The sequence below is a fragment of the Elgaria multicarinata genome, chromosome 18 (genome assembly GCF_023053635.1).
Source record: "Elgaria multicarinata webbii isolate HBS135686 ecotype San Diego chromosome 18, rElgMul1.1.pri, whole genome shotgun sequence".
Classification (NCBI taxonomy): domain Eukaryota; kingdom Metazoa; phylum Chordata; class Lepidosauria; order Squamata; family Anguidae; genus Elgaria; species Elgaria multicarinata.
This window is the reverse complement of record NC_086188.1, coordinates 19,103,983-19,123,150: the sequence shown is the minus strand read 5'-3', so window position 1 is coordinate 19,123,150 and position 19,168 is coordinate 19,103,983. Positions and strand designations below refer to the sequence as shown.

The window sequence follows — 19,168 nt, the reverse complement described above, 5'->3', positions numbered from 1 at the left end:
CATTGGGTGCACAGTGGGGAATTGAAGTGGTGTCTAAACCCAGCCACCCGGCGCTGCCCAGAACACTCCTTGGGGCGCTGCCGCCGCCCAGCCCTGCTACCAGGTAAGCCTGTCAGGGTCCACCAACAGAGAAGCGGGCCCACTGGGGGGCACGAGGCTTCCACGGCTAGGGTGACCATACGGAAAGGAGGACCAGGCTCCTGTATCTTTAACAGTTGTACAGAGAAGGGAATTTCGGCAGGTGGCCTTTGTGTGCCTGCAGCACCCGGTGAAACCCCCTCTTCATCACCACAGTTAAGGCTGCAGGAGCCCTGTCCTGTTTTGGGTCTGGTCCCCATACCAATGACCATGAAGCTGGCCCTGGTGGAGGGTAGTTCGGAAGAGCTGCATACGCTCAGCCTGCGTTCGCCTCTGACGAACCAAACTTACAGATTCTTTTAAACCAGTGGTTCCCAAACTTTTTCAGGTCACCGCCCCCTTGGTTCCACAAACTCATGCCCAGTGCCCCCTACCCTACACTATAAAAATCATTATTCAGAATAGCGGTTTTCAACAACCCACTAAGGAAAATAATAACAACAAAATTCAAAACAGTAACAATTAATTGAATATTTATTCAAAATCCAATTACATTTATTTAATTTATTCAATTAAACATAATTGATGAACTTGATCCAGTGATATTATATTTTCAAAGTCTGATAGTCATTTAGCAAGTATATTAGATAACACATTTAGTAACTAGGGCAGATTTGATTTGATTTGATTTATTACATTTATATATTGCCCCATAGCTGAAGCTCTCTGAGTGGTAGAGTACCTCACTATTCTGTAAATTCTTAATGCGATGGATGGGCTTGATGAAGTGATCCAAGTTTCCCAGTGTCTGGTTTAAAGTCACTTAACATGAGTCTTAAATCATCACGTTTAGTAATCTGTTTTGCAGCCAGCGTGGCGGGGCACACCAAGCAGGGTATGTCTCTTCATTAGCGTTTTGGTGCTTTTGAAACATTTCAATTCACTGTTAAAAGGACTCTTCTTAAACGGTATTAATACATGTGTGGATTCTTCCCCTATATGGCTTGGGACCAAATTACCTTCTCCCATAAAAATGTCCCTGGATTTTAAGACCTTCTGGAGAAGCACTTCTCGGAAAAGACCACCTCGAGCGCCCCTCTGCCGCCCCTTTGCCTCTTAGCGCCCCCCTGCTGCCCCCTTGCCTCTTAACGCCCCCCTATGCAATCCCACCCACCCCAAGGGAGCGGTACCACCCACTTTGGGAACCACTGTTTTAAACTGTTTCTCTCTCACTCTTGGCTTTGAACGGGGCAGAGAGAGTGAGAGAGAGAGTGAGAGACAGAGAGAGAAAGAGAGAAAAGAAATCCCCTCTTTTACGTTCCACAGCCTTCTCCACCCCATTGCCTGGAGATCCTTCTTTGTAGCCAGAAGCAGCCAGCCACATCTCCTTATAGCCGCCATGTTGAACCTCAGGCTTTGGGGCTACATCTAGCCTGCCTGGGGTCCCAATCCGGCCTTCCAGGATTCTCCATCTAGCCCCGCTCCCTTCCCCCGGCCCCATCCTTTCCCCCATCCACCAACCGTTTGTGGATTTCGTGGCTTTTGCCCAATTTTGTCTCCATCCTCAAAGGTTGAAATGCCCCTCCTAAGCCTCAGTTACTGGCTGGAAGAGCTGGGAGCTGAAACTGGCCGGCATGTCGGGTCCACCCAGGTTGCCTTTGGCCTCCCCCTCGGGCTCGAAGAGGTTTGACACCCCCACCGCCTACTCGCGTTACAAGGCGCTGGTGCTGCAGGGGTCAGAGAGGCTGGGGTCACGTCTGCTCCCTTCATCCCACTAAGGCCACGCTGCCAAGATGAGCCAGGGTGGCCTTCAGGGAGAGGCCTGGAGGCCAGGGAGGAAGCAGGAGGGCACAGCGGAGCTCTCGCCCCAAGGCTTTTCACGTCTTCATCTCTTCTTTAGGGGCAGCAGGGATATCCTGGCCGCCGAGGTCTGGATGGAGAGCGGGTAAGTAGATGGACAGCGGAGAGGGGACGGATCCTGCCCTGGCAGGCGAAAGTCACCTTGGTGCCTAGCTGCAAAGCCCTGCTGCTAACTCATACCCTGTGTGTAGTTACCAGGGTAAGGAGGCACCACTGGGCAGGTGTGGATTGAGAGACCAGCTCCGGTGCCGAGAAAAGTGATTAAAATCTTTAATAATTCTCGTCTGTGTCCAGAATGCTCGACGTTTCGGATTAGAAATAATCCTTCCTCAGGAGCTGACGCTGGGAACCTTTTTCTTATACGTTAAATATTTTCTGGAGCTTTTTCTCTTTCTGAGCGTTCTGCTGAACTGCCTCTAATCAAAGAGTTCTGACTTGTAGCTGATCCAGACTTGCAGCTACGAGCCGGAACTCTTTGATTAGAGGCAGTTCAGCCGAACGCTCAACAAGGAAAAAGGCTCCAGAAAATATTTAACATATAAGAGTAAGGTTTCCAGCGTCAGCTCCTGAGGAAGGATTATTTTTAATCCGAAACGTCGAGCATTCTGGACATAGACGAGAATTATTAAAGATTTTAATCACTTTTATCGGCACCAGAGCTAGTCTCTCAATCCGCGCCTCACTAACACCCTGACCGGAGGGATGTTCTCTTGGGCCTTTTGAGAAATATCGCTTTCAGTGCAGCGTGTGCAGGAGAATTTCCTGGGGGGAGGAGATTTGTTCCTCATGGGACACCGTCCACCTGTCCCCTGCTTCAGATAGTGAGAACATAAGAACACAAGAAGAGCCCTGATGGATCAGACCGAGGGTCGGTCTAGTCCAGCACTCTGTTCACACAGTGGCCATCCAGCTGTCGGCCAGGGACCAACAAAGCAGGACATGGTGCAACAGCGCCCTCCCACCCATGTTCCCCAGCAACTGGTGCACACAGGCTTACTGCCTTTGATACTGGAGGCAGCACCTATTATGGTTTTAATTTTTGTGAACCGCCCAGATTGCTTCGGCTATTGGGCGGTATAAAAATGTAATAAATAAATTAATAAATCAGGACTAGTAGCCACTGATAGCCTTCTCCTCCAGGGATTTATCCAACCCCCTTTTAAAGCCATCCAAATGGGTGGCCATCACGACATCTTGTGGTAGTGCGTTCCACCAGCTATGCGCAGTGTGAAGCCCTTTGCTCTGTCCTGAATCTCCCACCCATCAACTTCATGGGATGACTGCCACGACACGGGCTCTGAACACCAGGCCCGGCCGCGGCTACTCCCTGCTCAAGCCAAGCCCCACCGCTTGATACGCCTGAGGCGAGGGACAAAAACCACCTTCCTCCAAACTATGTGGAGAAAGGGGTTCAAAATGGAGACGGATTTCAATATATGAAATAAAACACTGTGAGTTATATGTGCTGAGGTGAATGATTGTCAGAGTGGGTGCTGAATGTGTAAACTTCAGATGATAAATGCCAAACAGACGCGTGGGATTTTTGTGGTAGTTGAAAACAAAATAATTAAAATTTATTTTTAAAAGTTCACAAGTTTTGTTTCAAATGAAACATTTAAAACGCTTTTTGAAACCTTTCATCCAATCCTTTCACTCATTCACATTCGCGCTTTCCTTTCTCTCACACAATCACTCTTGAGCTTTCTTTATTCTCAGTATTGATTAAAATATGTCAACTATGTGCACACCACACTCCAAAGACACCACTCTCTACACTGACCCTCAAATTTCCCAGAACTTAAGTACCCTAAACACAGAGAGCACTAAAGACTCTAAGAGGACCTAAAAAGTCCCCCCCAATCCCCTCCGTCTTTCCCTTATATATCCCTCCTCCCCCTCCCAAGACATTCTAACTCCGCCCACTCAGGCCAACATTCTAAACTCACCACAGACTTACAAACTGCAGACATACATTTGGGAACTGACTTGTGGGGTGTAACGCCACAATGACCCCTTTGGGTTCTAGTATTTTGGGAAAGGGAGAGAAATGTCTCTCTGTCCACATTCTAAATCGGCTGCTTGCAGGGCTCAATCTTTTTCGTTTCCCTTGCATAGATGGATGACTCCGTCCCTTCGCCTTACATGCTGAGCAGCGTAACAAAAGCACTTCTTTCCGCAGCCTGGTGCCCTCCAGACGGGCTGAACTGCAATTCCCATCATTCCCAACCAGCCATATGCCTAGTGCCCACCAACATATCTGGGGGGCACCAGGTTTTGGGAAGCTGCAACTGCGCATGAAATGGTCAAGCATTGACCAGGATGCTGTTTTCATATTGGCCATGTTCGCCTCCCTTTTTACATCTGTGTCTATGGGCGGCTGATGGAGATCGGATGAGTTCCAGGGCTCCTCTAAACGAGCGATTTGTTGCATGCTCGCGGTTGGTCACTAGCAGAAGTTTTTGGGTCGATTTCATAACGTTGTCAACAACCAGGACATCTCCCGCAGAATTCTCTGGAAATCCCGGGATAAAAAGAACCACTTTTAAAGTGGTAATACCTGGGAAACAGCAGGCTCTTCTGCCACTAGATGGCGCAGTCTCAATAGAATTCAGTGGAACTGAACAGAGGGGAGGTATCCGATTCACACCCCTTGTTGCCCCTCTCCTCCCATATAATGCAGCCCATAACAATCGCTCCAAAGAACCCAGAAATATTAAAGCCCCGGGTAAACGACGCAATTTCTCTTAATGCAGAGATGCTGTCAGATTGTGCAAGGGAAACCTTCCTCCCATTGGCCAGCTGATGAGCCGTCTAGCTGCCTGTGTGGCCTCCAAAAGCACAGGTAGCAGAGCTGGCGCCCCTTGAGTTGTGGTTCCCCAGGCAGCTGCCTAATTTGTTCTTGATGGTTGGGCCAGCCCTGGCCTCACCTTGCCTGTCTTTCCTGCATGCACGCTATTAGGTGTAAGCTCCGTTTCCTGATCTCCATTTCTAACGCCATCTCTTATTCGGTTTCAGGGTGATCCAGGCCCGAAAGGTGAACCGGGCGAGAAGGGCACCTGGGTAAGCTCTGGGCGGCAGCACCCTTCATTTCTCTGCTCCCCCTCCTCGCTGCACCCCCTACCTGTTTTCAGCTCCTGCCAAATGACACAGTGTCTGGTACCAGTTGGCTCTGCAAAACCTGCCCAGATCTCTCCGGATTATGCCCCAGGCCAGAGGGCATTTCCCCTGCTCAGACACCAGCCCGGCTGGATCTAGAGGGTGGGTGCCACTCAGAAAAAGGGGTGATGAGAAATAGGCCACTCCCCCTCCCTTGAAACGTCCCAGGGTCATTCTAAGGGGTAGCAGCTAGGGGGTATACGGATTTTGTAAAAAAAAAAACCAACCCATCCCATCTGCATTTCGCATATTGTCAGGTACCTTTTGTGTCATCTTCCGCGCATTAAGGGAATTGGATTTTTTTCCGAATTCCCCAAATTTTGGCAAATTCACATTTTCGTAAATTTGCACTTGTGAAAATATGCACACACACACACATGGAATGTGCAAATCCGCCCCGCCCACAGACATACCCATGTGTAAATTTTCATGCTTTCGCCCAGCCTTCCTCAACCGGGGGCGCTCCAGATGTGTTGGACTACAACTCCCAGAATGCCCCAGCCAGCGGCTGGGGCATTCTGGGAGATGCAGTCCAACACATCTGGAGCGCCCCAGGTTGAGGAAGGCTGCTTTAGTCTATATGGGAAATGCATGTTTGGGGCTGACGCTTTTTAAATTTATTTTACGTGTTTTTCTATCACTAAATTTGCATAAAATTCCAAAAAGTTTTAAAAACAGCGACAACAAAAACACACCCCGGTTTGCAAGGACACGGAATCTTTGCAACGCCGGAAAAGCCAGGTGGCTGCAGAACTCGCAGGTCAGGTGCAAAGAAATCCAAACTCATTTCTGTTGCAAAACTCTTCGACGTCCCGCGTAGCTGCCGTGCTAGTTCCGTTGCCGAAAAAAGAAAGCAGCGTGTCCTGCTGGACTTTAAAAGCTAACTATTTCGTTATGGGTGAAATATTTGTGGATAAGAACCCACCGCGTCAGAAAAAAATATTGATTAGAGCTGTGAATACTCTGCATGCCCAATGATTTTTTTCACCAGTAGTGTGACCATTTAATTTTCCCAGCATGCCCTGGAGCAGTGCTACATTGGGTGCATGGTGGGGAATTGAAGTGGTGTCTAAACCCAGCGATTCGGCACTGCTGCCAGGTGAGCCTGTTGGGGTCCACCAACAGAGAAGCGGGGCCACTGGGGGGCACAGGGCTCCCACGACTAGGGTGACCATATGGAAAAGAGGACTGGGCTCCTGTATCTTTAACAGTTGTATTGAAAAGGGAATTTCAGCAGGTGTCCTTTGTTTGTACGCAGCACCTGGTGAAATTCCCTCTTCATCACAACAGTGAAAGCTGCAGGAGCCCTGCCCTCTTTTGGATCTGGTCACTCTAGTATAGCTCCTGCAGCTTTCACTGTGGTGGCAAAGAGGGAATTTCACCATATGGTCATCCTGTTCACCAGTATCATCCACATGCCCTACTAAGAGAAGCCGAATTTAATGACCTCCATCAAGAACGCTGAACTTTAGGCCCACAGGCCAAATCTGGCCCGGCAGCGTTTCCTAAACGCCCACGCCCTTTTCCCCAACCGCTGACAGTTTGATGGTTTCACCGCTTTTGTGCAGTTTTCCACCCCCATCCAAAGAGCTGAAATAACCTTCTTAAGATTTAGTTACTGGAAGTTAGATGACTAAGGTAGAATGTGCAGGTGCTTTGAATATTTGGAGCCTGCCCCTTTTGCCTTTAATATTTGGGGCCTGCCCCTTTTGCCTTTAATATTTGGGGCCTGCCCCTTTTGCCTTTAATATTTGGGGCCTGCCCCTTTCGCCCACCACTGGGATGCAGTTCCAGAGAGCTTCTCCAAAATTGAATTCAGCCCTCTGGCTGAAAGAAGTCCAACATCCCTCCCCCTATATGGATTACGCACATTAAAGGTGCAATCCTGTGCATGTTTAGACAGAAGAAAATCCTACAACTCCCAGCATTCCCCAGCCTGTGGAATGCTGGGAGTTGTAGGATTGTCTTCTGTCTAAACATGCATAGAATTGTCCCCGAAGTTCCTTTGCATAGACCTCTGCTGAGTTTTGCATCTTTCACCCCCCTTTTGCAAGCTACAGAGAGGGGAAGGAGGAATGCAAGGTGCTGACAATTCTTCCTCCCTCCTTCCTTGCATTGTGCCTATTTCAAGCCTATTTTCACAGCCATAAGGAAGGGAAACCTTCTCAAAGCTGAATTGTCTGGGGGCTATTCAATTCCACATTTTGCACTTGCAATGGAAAAAACGGAACAGAGCCGTTCTGGCTGCTGACAGGTCTGAGCTCTGGGTGGGAAAGGGGTGCGGCCATCTCCCATTCCAGCAGGCCCAGGCAGGGGTGCCTGTGCTGCCGGAGCCTAGATAGGGTTGTCAACTTTTCAGCCAGCCGCTGCAGCCATGCGTTTAAGAGCTGCTTGACGAGCAGAAATTAGCGAGCTGATCGTGTCGCGAAAAGCTGCACAGATTGATTTCTGCAGATCAAACCACCGCTGAAGGTCCTGGGAGAGCCCGTGATTTTCTTTTCTTTTCTGACCAGTTGGCCTCCCTAATCTTACATCTTTTGTAAGATCTCCCACATCCCAACCCTTGTGGGCAAAGGTCTGCTTCGTCGGCGCCCTTCAAATCTGGCCACCCCAGCCAAATGCGTTGCGTTGGTTGTGCAGCCGGGCTGGTCTTGCATCCCGCTTGGATGTGCCGTGGGGAAAGTCCCCGGGACAAAGGTTGGAGCGTTTTCCTCAAGAGAAGCTCTGCGCCTCTGATGCTTGCATGGCAGGCAGGAATTGGACAGCTTTTCTCCACTCGTAGCCAGGGCAAAAATGACCGCTATTGAATTTCTGCCTGGCACATCACTGTTTCAAACCACAGAACCTGCTCTGAAAGAAAAAAAGAGGGTGACCCTAGCTCCGGTACGGATATTCCTCCAGCTCGGAGGAGGAATCCATGTTGCATGAGGGCCGGTCGGAGGCCTTCCGTGTTCTGTGAAACACGTCCCCCATCCCCAATGGAAGACTTTGAACAGTGGAGGCTGGTGGCTCTGAGGTCAGCGGGGTGGTGAACTCTTTAGAGTCCTGTCTGAAACCCGGAACGGATTCACCGCCCCACTGACCTCAGAGCCACCAGCCTCCACTAGCAGGGAGGCTCCCGTTTTCTGATCCCATTGAAGCCATGAAAGCAGGCCGTGGGCCCAGATTTATAGCCCAGTGACCCCTTAAAGCCTTCTCAATGGCAATTGCCGGAATTGGAGAGAGACAGGCCCCGTGCTACAGGCGATGGTGACTCATCTGCTCATATAGGATCATGGCTGGGGGCGAGGAGGGTGTGGCTGCAGAGAAGAACACGTGGGCTGCCTGCCAAAGGTCCGAGGTACTGTGATTCACTACAGTTCTGTGCCGCCCAGAATGCAATCAATACGAATGATCTCCTCAAATGCAGAAGGCAGCTCCCTGGGTGTTCCTATGAGTGGCTTCAGCTGCCGTTCAGGCCCCGAGAGCCTTCAGGAGTGTGCAGAGAGCTGGTGGACAGGAGCGGAAGCTACGTGTAGAGAGGGCACCGGCCATTTTTTAATTATTTTTATTTTATTACATTTATATACCGCCCCACAGCCGAAGCTCTCTGGGCGGTTCACAAAAGCTAAAATCAGTAAACATTAAAAGTATACAAAATTTAAAAAACCATCAGACACATAAAAACAACAGTATAAAAACAGCAGCATCCATTTAAAACAATTCTGGGGTCCATTAAAAAACAAACTTGGCGCTCAATGCCTTTAAATGCCTGGGAGAAGAGGAAAGTCTTGACCTGGTGCCTGAAAGATAACAACGTTGGCACCAGGCGAGCCTCATCAGGGAGATCATTCCACAGTCGGGGGGCCACCACCGAAAAGGCCCTCTCCCTTGTTGCCATCCTCCGAGCTTCCCTCGGAGTAGGCACTCGGAGTAGGACCTTAGATGTTGAGCGCAGTGTACGGGTAGGTTCATGTCGGGAGAGGCATTCCATCAGGTATTGCAGTCCCAAGCCATGTAGGGCTTTATAGGTTAAAACCAGCACCTTGAATTGGGCTCAGAAACTTATAGGCAGCCAATGCAAGCGGGCCAGAATCGGTGTTATATGCTCAGACCTCCCTGCACCAGCTATCAATCTGGCCGCCGGATTTTGCACAAGATGCAGCTTCCGAACCATGGCCACGTGGCCACAGTCTGGCCCCACAGAGGGCCTTTTTACCAGTTGCAAGCGCTTGGCAAGGAAATGATGGGCAGATCAGGACATCAGAAGAGCCCTGATGCTGGATCAGACCGAGGCTCTATCTAGTCCAGCCCTCTGCTCACACGGTAGCCGACCAGCTGCCGGCCTTGGACCCCCAAAGCAGGACACGGGTGCAACAGCACATGTTCCCCAGGTGTGCATAGGCTTACCACCTCTGCTACTGGAGGTAGCACAGAGCCATCAAGACTAGCTGCTGCTTCCCTGACCGTTCTGCCACCTTTCAGGGACGAGGCAGCACCTGCTGGCAGCCCCTCCCTGCCCTACGAATCTTGAAGCCATCCCCTGGGGCATGCAGCACCTGCTGAGCTTTTCATAGAACCATAGCATAGGAGAGTTGGAAGAGGCCTCTAAGGCCATCGAGTCCAACCCCCCCGCTCGATGCAGGAATCCACCCTAAAGCGTCCCTGACAGCCTGTCTGCCCCTCTTAAAGGTGCAGACAGGCTGAACCCACTGGGCTTGTGCACATCGTGATGCTCTAAAAGGCGCCGTCAATGTGGACCCGGTGTCTGCAGCTGCCAAGGGTTCCCCATTGCTGCCCTGAGCGCCTTTTCCCGTCCGTGCTCCGATGAGAACGTAAATCAACGGATCATGCCCTGCCAATCCAAAATGAGCGGCCGCGCTTGCCAGACAAGAGGCTGCCATTTTGCCCATCGATGGCATGGTCTTCAGGTTCCTTTTACGTGTGGTGGTGATGTGCGGGGGGGGGGGAAGGGACATGAAAGTGGCAGAGGGGGTTTGCTGCATGTTTAGGCTGTGAGCGGTGGCATAGCGGAGGCAGGGCGTGGAGGGCCGAAGCCCTGGGACTTTTTGATGAGCGGGAATAATGATGTCCTCGGCCAACCCTTTCTGACTCCCCTGCTCCCTTTGAAAATAGCTGCTCCTGGAGAACGGGTGAAGTGCAGGAGGACTGGAGGAAGGCAGATATTGTCTCTATCTTCAAAAGGGGCCGAAAGGAAGATCTGGGGATTTATTTATTTATTTACAATATTTACCGTATTTCTTCGATTCTAAGACGCACTTCCCCCCCCCCAATATAAACATCTCTAAAAACGGGGTGTGTCTTAGAATCGCGGGTGTGTTTATTATTTCTTAGAATCAAAGCTTTTTTTTCTGTTGGTGGTACTGAAATTAGTGTGCGTCTTACAATCGATGGCGTCTTACAATCGAAGAAATACGGTATATACCGCTCCCCATTGAAAATACCGGAGCAGTGTACAAGATGAAATTAAAATAAAAACAGGGGGGGGGACACTTAAAACAGATCTTAAAAGAAGCAAATGCAGTGACTCCTAGCTGGACATTAAGAAAAGGCTTCCTGGAATAAAGATGTTTTCAGGAGGCGCCGAAAGGAGTGCAAAGTTGGTGCCTGCCTGACCTCCAGAGGCAGGGAGTTCCACAGGAGGGGGGCCACCACGCTGAAGGCTCTTCCCCTGGTGGACTCCAATCGGAGGATGGGTCTATGTGGAACCACCAGGAGCAGGCCCTCGGATGACCTCTGTGACCGGGCACGTTGGTAGGGGAGAAGGCGCTCTCTCAGGTATCCTGGTCCCAAGTTGTTTAGGGCTTTGTACACTAGGACAAGAACCTTAAACTTGGCCCGGTAGCGAATAGGCAGCCAGTGCAGTTCCCTCAGCAGAGGAGTTACATGCTGGAAAGGGGCAGCTCCAGACAACAGCTGAATTATAGGCCCCTCAGTCTGACATGGGTACCTGGGAAGAGCAGTTTATAAAGCAATCTCTCGTTCAGCACCTAATGCAGTGGTCGCTGGAAGCCAGCATGGATTCGTCAAGAACAAGTCCTGCCAGGCTAATCTTATTTCATTTTTCGATTCGGTCACTGCCTTAGCAGCTTGTCTTGACTTCAGCAAGGCATTTGATAAAGTGCCCCAAGATACGCCGATTAGCAAACTAGTAAAGTGTGGTCTGGGTGGTGCTACTGCTAGGTGGATCCACAGCTGGCTGAAGAACCGCCCTCGAAGAGGGCTTGTGAATGGTCCTGGAGGCAGATATTGAGCTCCGTCAGACGAGAGTTTTATTGCACGCTCGTTGCTGGGCACTCGTGGATTTTCGCGGGTCCCTCTCATATCATCGGCTGCCTCCTGCCCCTTCTAGCCTTCTTTGCGCCACAAAAAACCCACCCCAGTAAGTCCGACTTATTTTTAAAGACGGAAGTTGCCGCCATCTCCTGCTGTGTGCAGGAGAAGCAGCGGGGTCAAAACGGCCCACCGAATGGGTCACGTGCACGTTGTTTACTTCTTCTTTCAAAAGAGGAAGTAATGGGGGACAAAAGCGTGGGCGGAGAAGCGACGGTAAGCAAACATGATTTTCCCCTGAGTGATGACGCTCACAGTTTCCTTAAATGTATACAATGTGCTGAGCTTTCATTACACGCATTCTTTTCAGTGCAAATTTCAATGCAAGCGTGATTTCCCCCTGTCTGATGGAGCTCATTGAGTGGGGCGCTGCAGAGCTCGGGCCCAGGATATTTTTATTATTGACTTAGAACAGCCTTCCTCAACTTGGGGCGCTCCAGATGTGTTGGACTACAACTCCCAGAATGCCCTAGCCAGCCGGCTGGGGCATTCTGGGAGATGCAGTCCAACACATCTGGAACGCCCCAGGTTGAGGAAGGCTGACTTAGAAGGAGAGGGTCGGGAGAGGGATGCTTCTCAAATTTGTAGATGACTCAAAATTGGATCAGGTAGCTAATCCCTTAGAAGACAGAAACAATTCAAAATTATCTTGCTAGTTTAGAAAACTGGGCAGAAAATAACCGAATGAAATTTAACAGAGACAAGCGCAGAGTTCTTCGTTTGGGGAAGAGAAATCAAACGTACAGGTGTGAGGGTGCGTGGGGGGGGGGATACCTGATTTAACAACAGTGCATGTGAAAAGGATCTTGGAGTTGTAGTTGATCACAAGCTGAATATGAGACCGCAGTGTGATGTGGCTGCAAAAAAGGCTAATGCAATTTTAGAATGCATCAATAAAGTATAATAGTTTCTAAATCATGGGAATTAATGGTTCTACTCTAATCTGCACTGGTGAGACTTGATCTTGAGGACTGTATCGAATCCTGGACATCCACTTGAAGAGGGCTTCAGACAAATTGGAATGAGTTTAGAGAAGGACAACGTAGTTTATCTAGGGACTAGGAAGTCCTATGAGGAAAGAGGGAAGGAAGTGGCCATGTTTACCCTTTAGAAAAGAAGACCGGGAAGAGATAGGATAGCACTGCTGAAGTGCCTAAAGGGTTCTCACACAGAAGAGAGCCCCCGACCTGTTCTCTGTCATCCAAGATTGTGGGACATGAAATTATGGGCTTCAGTTACAGGAAGGTAGATTTCACTTGAAGGAAAGGAAAGGAACCTCTCATGCAAGCACTGAGTCATTACTGACTCTTGGAGGGACACCAGCTTTCGCTGATGTTTTCTTGGCAGGCCTTGTAGCGGGGTGGTTTGCCATTGCCTTCCCCAGCCATTATTATCTTTTCCCCCAGCTAACTGGGTACTCATTTTACTGACCTCGGGAGTTGACCCGAGCCGGCTGCCTGAAACCAGCTTTCGCTGGGATTGAACTCAGGCCATGGGGAGAGTTTCAGCTGCAGAAACTGCTGCTTTACCGCTCTGCTTGAACATCAGGAAAAATCCCGCGCCTTACCATGGCTTTCCTCCTCGCAGTAATCCCACCCTTGGTGGGATTCACACACAACCACGTGATTTGTTCCCTTTGCGGAAAGGCCCCCATTGTGTTTTAATGAGACAGCGCCATCTAGTGGCGGAGGGATCCCGTTTTTTCCAAATATTACCATATCATCTGTGTGTGTTTCAAACATGTGATTTCCAGGGGATAGCATGGGTGTTGACAATGTCATGTAATGGACTCACAAACTTCCCTGAGTGTCCAATCACGAGCGTGCTATAAATCGCTCGTTTAGAGACGCTCAAAGAATCTGGAGATACTTCAAGTAGAGACTTGAGGTGAAGGAGAGAGAGGCAGATCAAGGTTAGATCGTGGGGCAGGGTCCTTCCATGTGTGAGTCCATGGGATGAGAAGGATGACCCTTCCCTCTGCATTTATATTGTTTTCCGCCCGTAACATAGAGAGGGGTTCTGATTATGATGAGGGTTGTAGAAATAAACATGAGAATGGTCTTGAGCTGCAGTGGAGCTTCAAGGATATACGCGGCCTCCCCCCACCCGGGGCCCTCCAGACATTTGGACTACAACCCCCGTCATTCCCCAGACAGCACGGCATTGGGAGTGCTGGTGGGAATGATGGGAGTTGTAGTCCAACTGATCTGGAGGGCGCCTGGTGCGGGGAGGCTGGTTAGACGCACTGAGCCTCCTTAGCCCCCTCCCCTGGTTCTTCTGCATGCTCCGCTTCTCCGCCCTTCCACCGGCCCCGAGATCCACCTTGCCCTGAGATTTTGATGGCTGACCCCCCCCCTCCCGGAATGGCTCTGACTTGCTGCTCAAAGCTTGACCGCCTGCCTGCGTGAGGTCTCCATAACATCACGGAAAGACGACCCTTTAGGCAGAGGTTGGGTATCCATCTGCCAGGGATGCGGTGATGGCAGATTCCTGCGTTGGGTGGGGGGGTGGGCTAGATGACCTCTAAAGCCCTTTCCAGCCCTCTGGTTCCACGAGAGGCAGCCACCACCAAGGGCAGCAGCAGTTCAAGGAATGAAGGGGGCTTGGCCCAGCATGTTCTGCCAGTGTTCCCTGCTAGCTTAACTCCCCGGCCACGGTACAAATTCCCTGTGAGCTGCACCACCTGAATGCCCCTGTTTGCTCAACCCCGGGAGGAACCTATATGCATGATATTTGCCCGATGCACCTTCTTGCCAACATGGATTCCCCCCCCCTGCCCCCCCACGTCTTCCTAATTGCATTGGCGCTCCTTTGCACACCGCCACGGGGGGAGGAGATCTGATGGCTGCAACAAGCGGGGAAAGGAGGGAGGGGAAGGAAAGCCCGCCGAGGCCTCACCCCCCCGTCTTTCCCCAGCCTCCCCCCCCCTCCCGGGCACCCCCGCGTGCGTCCCCTTCACGGCTGTGTCTGTCTCTTTCGTCCGCAGGGGGAGGGGTTGCACCAGCTTCGAGAGGCTTTGAAGATTTTAGCTGAGAGGGTTTTAATCTTGGAAACCATGATTGGGCTGCATGGTGAGTAGAGACAGACAGGAGGACAGCATCTCCCAGGCCAGGAGGTTTCAGGGAAGGCGGGGCGGGGCCACCACCGTGCAGGCTGGGCCGGGCCAGGCTGGGTGTAGCCCACCGGAGACCTGTGGGGTGGCCTGCCCGGGGGCGTCACATCTTTCCCCCTGTCTGGGAAGCCTTTCTGCTGCCAAAAGTAAGGGGTCGGTTGTGTCCCTGGGGGGCCACTGTACGGGGCTGCTGGCTTGGGTTTTTTCTCGCAAAGGAAGCATGAAAGGTGGATGTCTCAGCCATGGCGGCTTGGTCAGATAGTCCAGTTGCCCTCGTCTGCCAGTGTCCCCCCAACCCTGGCACATGCCAGAAGCGTCATTCGCAGCCAGCATGGCCATGGGCTGCAAGTCCATGGGAATGATGGGACTTGCAGCCCAACCCATCTGGCAGGTGCCAGGTTGGGGACAACCAGGCCCTGATGACATCGGAAACCCGTTCCGTGCTGCTGCCACTGGGGGAAACAGATCCTTCCGAAATCCACCAACCGCTGCCAGGCTGTGTGGATGGGAACGTTCACATGGGCCTGCTGCACAGCCGATGCCCGACTATTTTGCACCCTACGCAAATCAAGCTACTTGCACGCCTCGATTTTTTTTTGCCAACTTCGATTCAGCTGTTCAAGAAGAGTTTCTGAACTATTATATTTTCCTTTTATTGTTTTTTCTTAAAACCGCTAATTTGTATAAAACTGTGACCCTTAAAGGGCAGTACTGCACCCCTCTGAGGTCTGCGCCCTAGGCGCCTGCCTAGTTGGCCTAATGGTAGTGCCTGCCCTGTCCACATCCCAAGGCCGGCTCACGTAAAAAGCAGCCGAAATGGGCTGGGCCAGCGCAGCTCCCCGTGAGTTGCTTCCGATGGCCGCGCTCTTGAAAGTGCCACTCTTGTCAAAATTTCCTACCACGTTTTCCAGTCTTTTATGGATGATCAGGCTATCGAAAATGGCAGCTTGTCCAATTTTTCAACGACAAGGTAGCTGTTTTTGGTTTGGCTTCGCATCAGAAGCCACAAGATACTGAATTGTTGCGAAGCGCGCAGAGAGCTTTGGCAATGCTTAGCTTGGACAAGCGTGCAGTTGGCAGGGTAAGAAGGCACCACTGGGCAGGCGCGGATTGAGAGACTAGCTCTGGTGCCAATAAAAACAATTACAATCTTTAATAATTCTTGTCTGTGTCTGGAACGCCCGACGTTTCGGATTAGAAATAATCCTCCTTCAGGAGCTGACGCTGAAAACCTTATTCTTATATGTTAAATATTTTCTGGAGCCTTTTTCCTTTCTGAGCGTTCTGCTGAACTGCCTCTGATCAAAGAGTTCTGGCTCGTAGCTGATCCAGACTTGCAGCTACAAGCCAGGATTCTTTGATTAGAGGCAGTTCAGCTGAACGCTCCACAAGGAAAAAGGCTCCAGAAAATATTTAACATATAAGATTAAGGTTTCCAGCGTCAGCTCCTGAGGAAGGATTATTTTTAATCCGAAACGTTGAGCATTCTAGACACAGACAGGAATTATTAAAGATTTTAATCGTTTTTATCGGCACCAGAGCTAGTCTCTCAATCCGCGCCAACGCTTTGCTTGGTCGGAGGAAATGCATCCTCACATTATGCGTTGTTACTGTAAAAGCACGCAACTCGAAACAAGGGCATCAGGACACCGAACAGAACTTCTGGAAATCTATCCCCCGCCTAACAGGCTCTGCAACAGAACAAAGACTAATAGACCAAAAGAGAGTTATAATCAACAACAAAACGCTGACGGAAGATGTCCAATGATGCTGTCAGCCACGTCAGTCACTGGCATCGTATCAAAAAACCATACAAAAAACCTTCAGAAACTGGGCCTACCAAAACGCATCCACACCAACATCTGGAAAGGAGTCATACTTAAAACATGCTCAATAGTCAGGAAACTCCTGAATCAGTAAAAGACAGCATGGCTTGGCAATGCCCGAGCAAGAAAAGACATCATGATGATGATGATGATGATGATGATGATGATGATGATGATACAGGTGACTTCCTCTTTCCCCTAATTTGGTCTTATTTGGGCTGGGGTTGTGAAAGCTGATTCCAAGTGTGGGCAAAAAAAAAGGGGGTGCATGGCTTCATTTGCCAGTACTGAATGTACCCAGGATGCTGAGCATGCTTGGTAGCATTAGACTGGGAAAACTGGACGCGGCGGCTTTTTTGTGTCCCGTTGGACGCAATTGCGTTTGGAGGGCGGCCTCTGGTGGCAGCAGGAAGGAACCACGGTTCGCTTGCGCTCTTCTAAACAGAATTCAAACTCAACACCGCAATCCTAGGCACGTTTACTCAAAAGTAAGTCCCATCAAGTTGTGTCGGGTTTACTCCCAGGTAAGTGTGCAGAGGATTACAATCTAAACACTGATGATTAATAATAATAACAACAACAACAACAACCCTGGATCGATAGAGCTAATACTTTAAGAGCATCATCATTTCATGATGGCCGTGCTGTCTGTCTAAAGAACTCCCTGACGTCAACCTTCTTTTCCTTATTTCAGCCTTCCCCAACCTCAGCGGCAACTCCCACCATCCCCAGTCAGCACGGCCATTGGGGATGATGGGGGTTGTAGTCTAAAACGTTTGGAGGGTGCTGGGTGGGGAAGGCTGCCTCATTCCATGTTTACCCCCCTCCTTTCAGCGCTGCGTGCTACAGGTGAGGGTCTAGAAAGATGGGCTGCACGGCTGCCTCCAAAATTTACTGGGGAGGGAGCCTTTGGGTAAAGGCCCCCCTTAACCCAGGAAGAGAAGGTCATGCAAATTTAGCCTCTGTTTTTGTGTATAGTCTTCAGTCTTCCAAGCCAGGGCAGGACAGACTTCAGGCTTGCGGGATCTACTTTGAGAACCCCTGAGATCCACCCCAAGTGCAAAAGACATACACTTAGAATCAAAGGCTTCTGTGACCCGGAACATGTTTTGAGAATTGAACGGAGCTCACAAAAGATCACTCCTGGTTACCTCCGGCTAGCTCTCTTCAATTCAGTGGTATAATTTAGGGCGAGGGAGAGTTCATTTCGTGGTTGCAGCTGAAGAAGTGGCAGACGGGAACCCTCGCTGGTCTGCTGCAAATCACCCAGGGATCTACCAGTCGGTCCCAATTTACCTTCCGCCCCTCCCTGCGCTAGGGCTCTCCGGGCAAAGTGAGAACGGTGGCGGGGTCTTGGGGCCCTGGGAAATGCCTGCCCCCGTGGCAGCCTTTGGAGCGGGCAGCCGGGGAAATCCAGAGATGCCTGGTCCCCTGGACTGGCAAAGGGCTTCCATTGTGGCTCACTTACACAGTCTGACGAGCGCATGTGCACACATCGCACGCACGCACGCACGCACATACACACACTGTAAAAATTGATTCATCTGTTGTGGTTTGGTACATGGGACTGAGCCATGCTGGAAATGGCATCCGAAACATAAGACGCTCCACCTGCTCAGCATTCCCTGTCCACGAACGACTAAGGGATTCACAAGCAGGACATGAAGGGGTTAGCATTCTCCTGTTGCTTGCCCTCAGCTTCTGGTATTCAGAGGTATTCAGAGGTATTCAAAGGCTTTATTTCGCTGCGATTGGCCTGTCTTCTCTGAATCTGTCTACTCCTTTTCCGAAAGCCATGTGGGCTACTGGACATGACCACCATCAGGTAGCGAATCCCATAAGTAAATGGTGACCAACCCTCCAATTTCTACACTACCTCTCCCTAACCTGCTGCCCTCTAGATGTATAAGACTTCAACTCCCAGCATCCCCTAGCCAGCCATGGGAGTGGTGGGTGGCAGGATGGAGAAAGGGCTCACCTACACCCACGCTTTCTGCGGTGACATGTTGGGGGTGGTCACATGTCCCGTGTGAGGATTTGAGGCTCGTAGCCACAGGCTAGTGCTAGCCAGAACTTTGGATCCATTCCCTGTTCTGATTGCAAATGACCCGGATGCCTTTTGGCAAGCTACTCCAGGTTGCTTTTGCGTGATCTTTTTTTTCCAAGCGGGGAGGGGAATCTCGCCACGAGCCGAGAGATTCCCCATGATTCTTCCGCAGCCACCTGTGCGTAGAGATGACGGAAGGGTGGCAAGGAGCCATCTCAGGAACCCTTCCCCTCAGAAACTACTGTGTCCAGTTTCTCACTTTCCAAGCCCCCCCTCCAGAAACTCCCCACCCCTCCAAAGAGCCCTGGCTTCCTGATCCTCCCCCCTTCCCTTTTCCCATATCGAGGGTGAATGAATTTGCACTCTGCTCTTCTCAATCTCCACTAGGCCATTAGCTTACAAAGCTTCCTAGAGCAGCAGGCCCAGCTGGAGCTCCTGGCTAGGAGGGTCACCTTGCTGGAAGCTATCATCTGGCCAGGTAACAAAACACGGGGCTTCACTTCTCCTCCTCCTCTCTATCCTTCCTCCGCATGATGCGCTCACCGGTGTCGAGATCCCACGGCAAGGAGATCCCCGTCGCGGCCGTGGGCTTTCTCCTCGCCTCCACCCCCACATCCCACCCCCAACTTTGCATGCGGAGTCCACAGCATCCGTAGCGTGTCCCCCTGACCCCACTTCCTGGAAGCAGCATTCTTTTGGGGAGTCTAGCACAGTGGTTTGGCCTTTCTCGGCCCTGGACTGCCCTGGGGAGGAGTG

The 19,168-nt window shown here is 50.8% G+C and overlaps 1 protein-coding gene across 1 annotated transcript in view; it reads left to right on the top strand.

Annotated features, from left to right (window-relative positions):
• The window catches only part of EMID1 (EMI domain containing 1), a 100,196-nt gene that overhangs the window by 78,516 nt on the left and 2,512 nt on the right, over positions 1 to 19,168 (top strand). Inside the window, exons 13-15 of the mRNA XM_063144368.1 lie at positions 1,979 to 2,023; positions 4,954 to 4,998; positions 18,800 to 18,890. Coding sequence (XP_063000438.1) covers positions 1,979 to 2,023; positions 4,954 to 4,998; positions 18,800 to 18,890 — 181 coding nt within the window. The remainder of the gene's footprint in view (positions 1 to 1,978; positions 2,024 to 4,953; positions 4,999 to 18,799; positions 18,891 to 19,168) is intronic.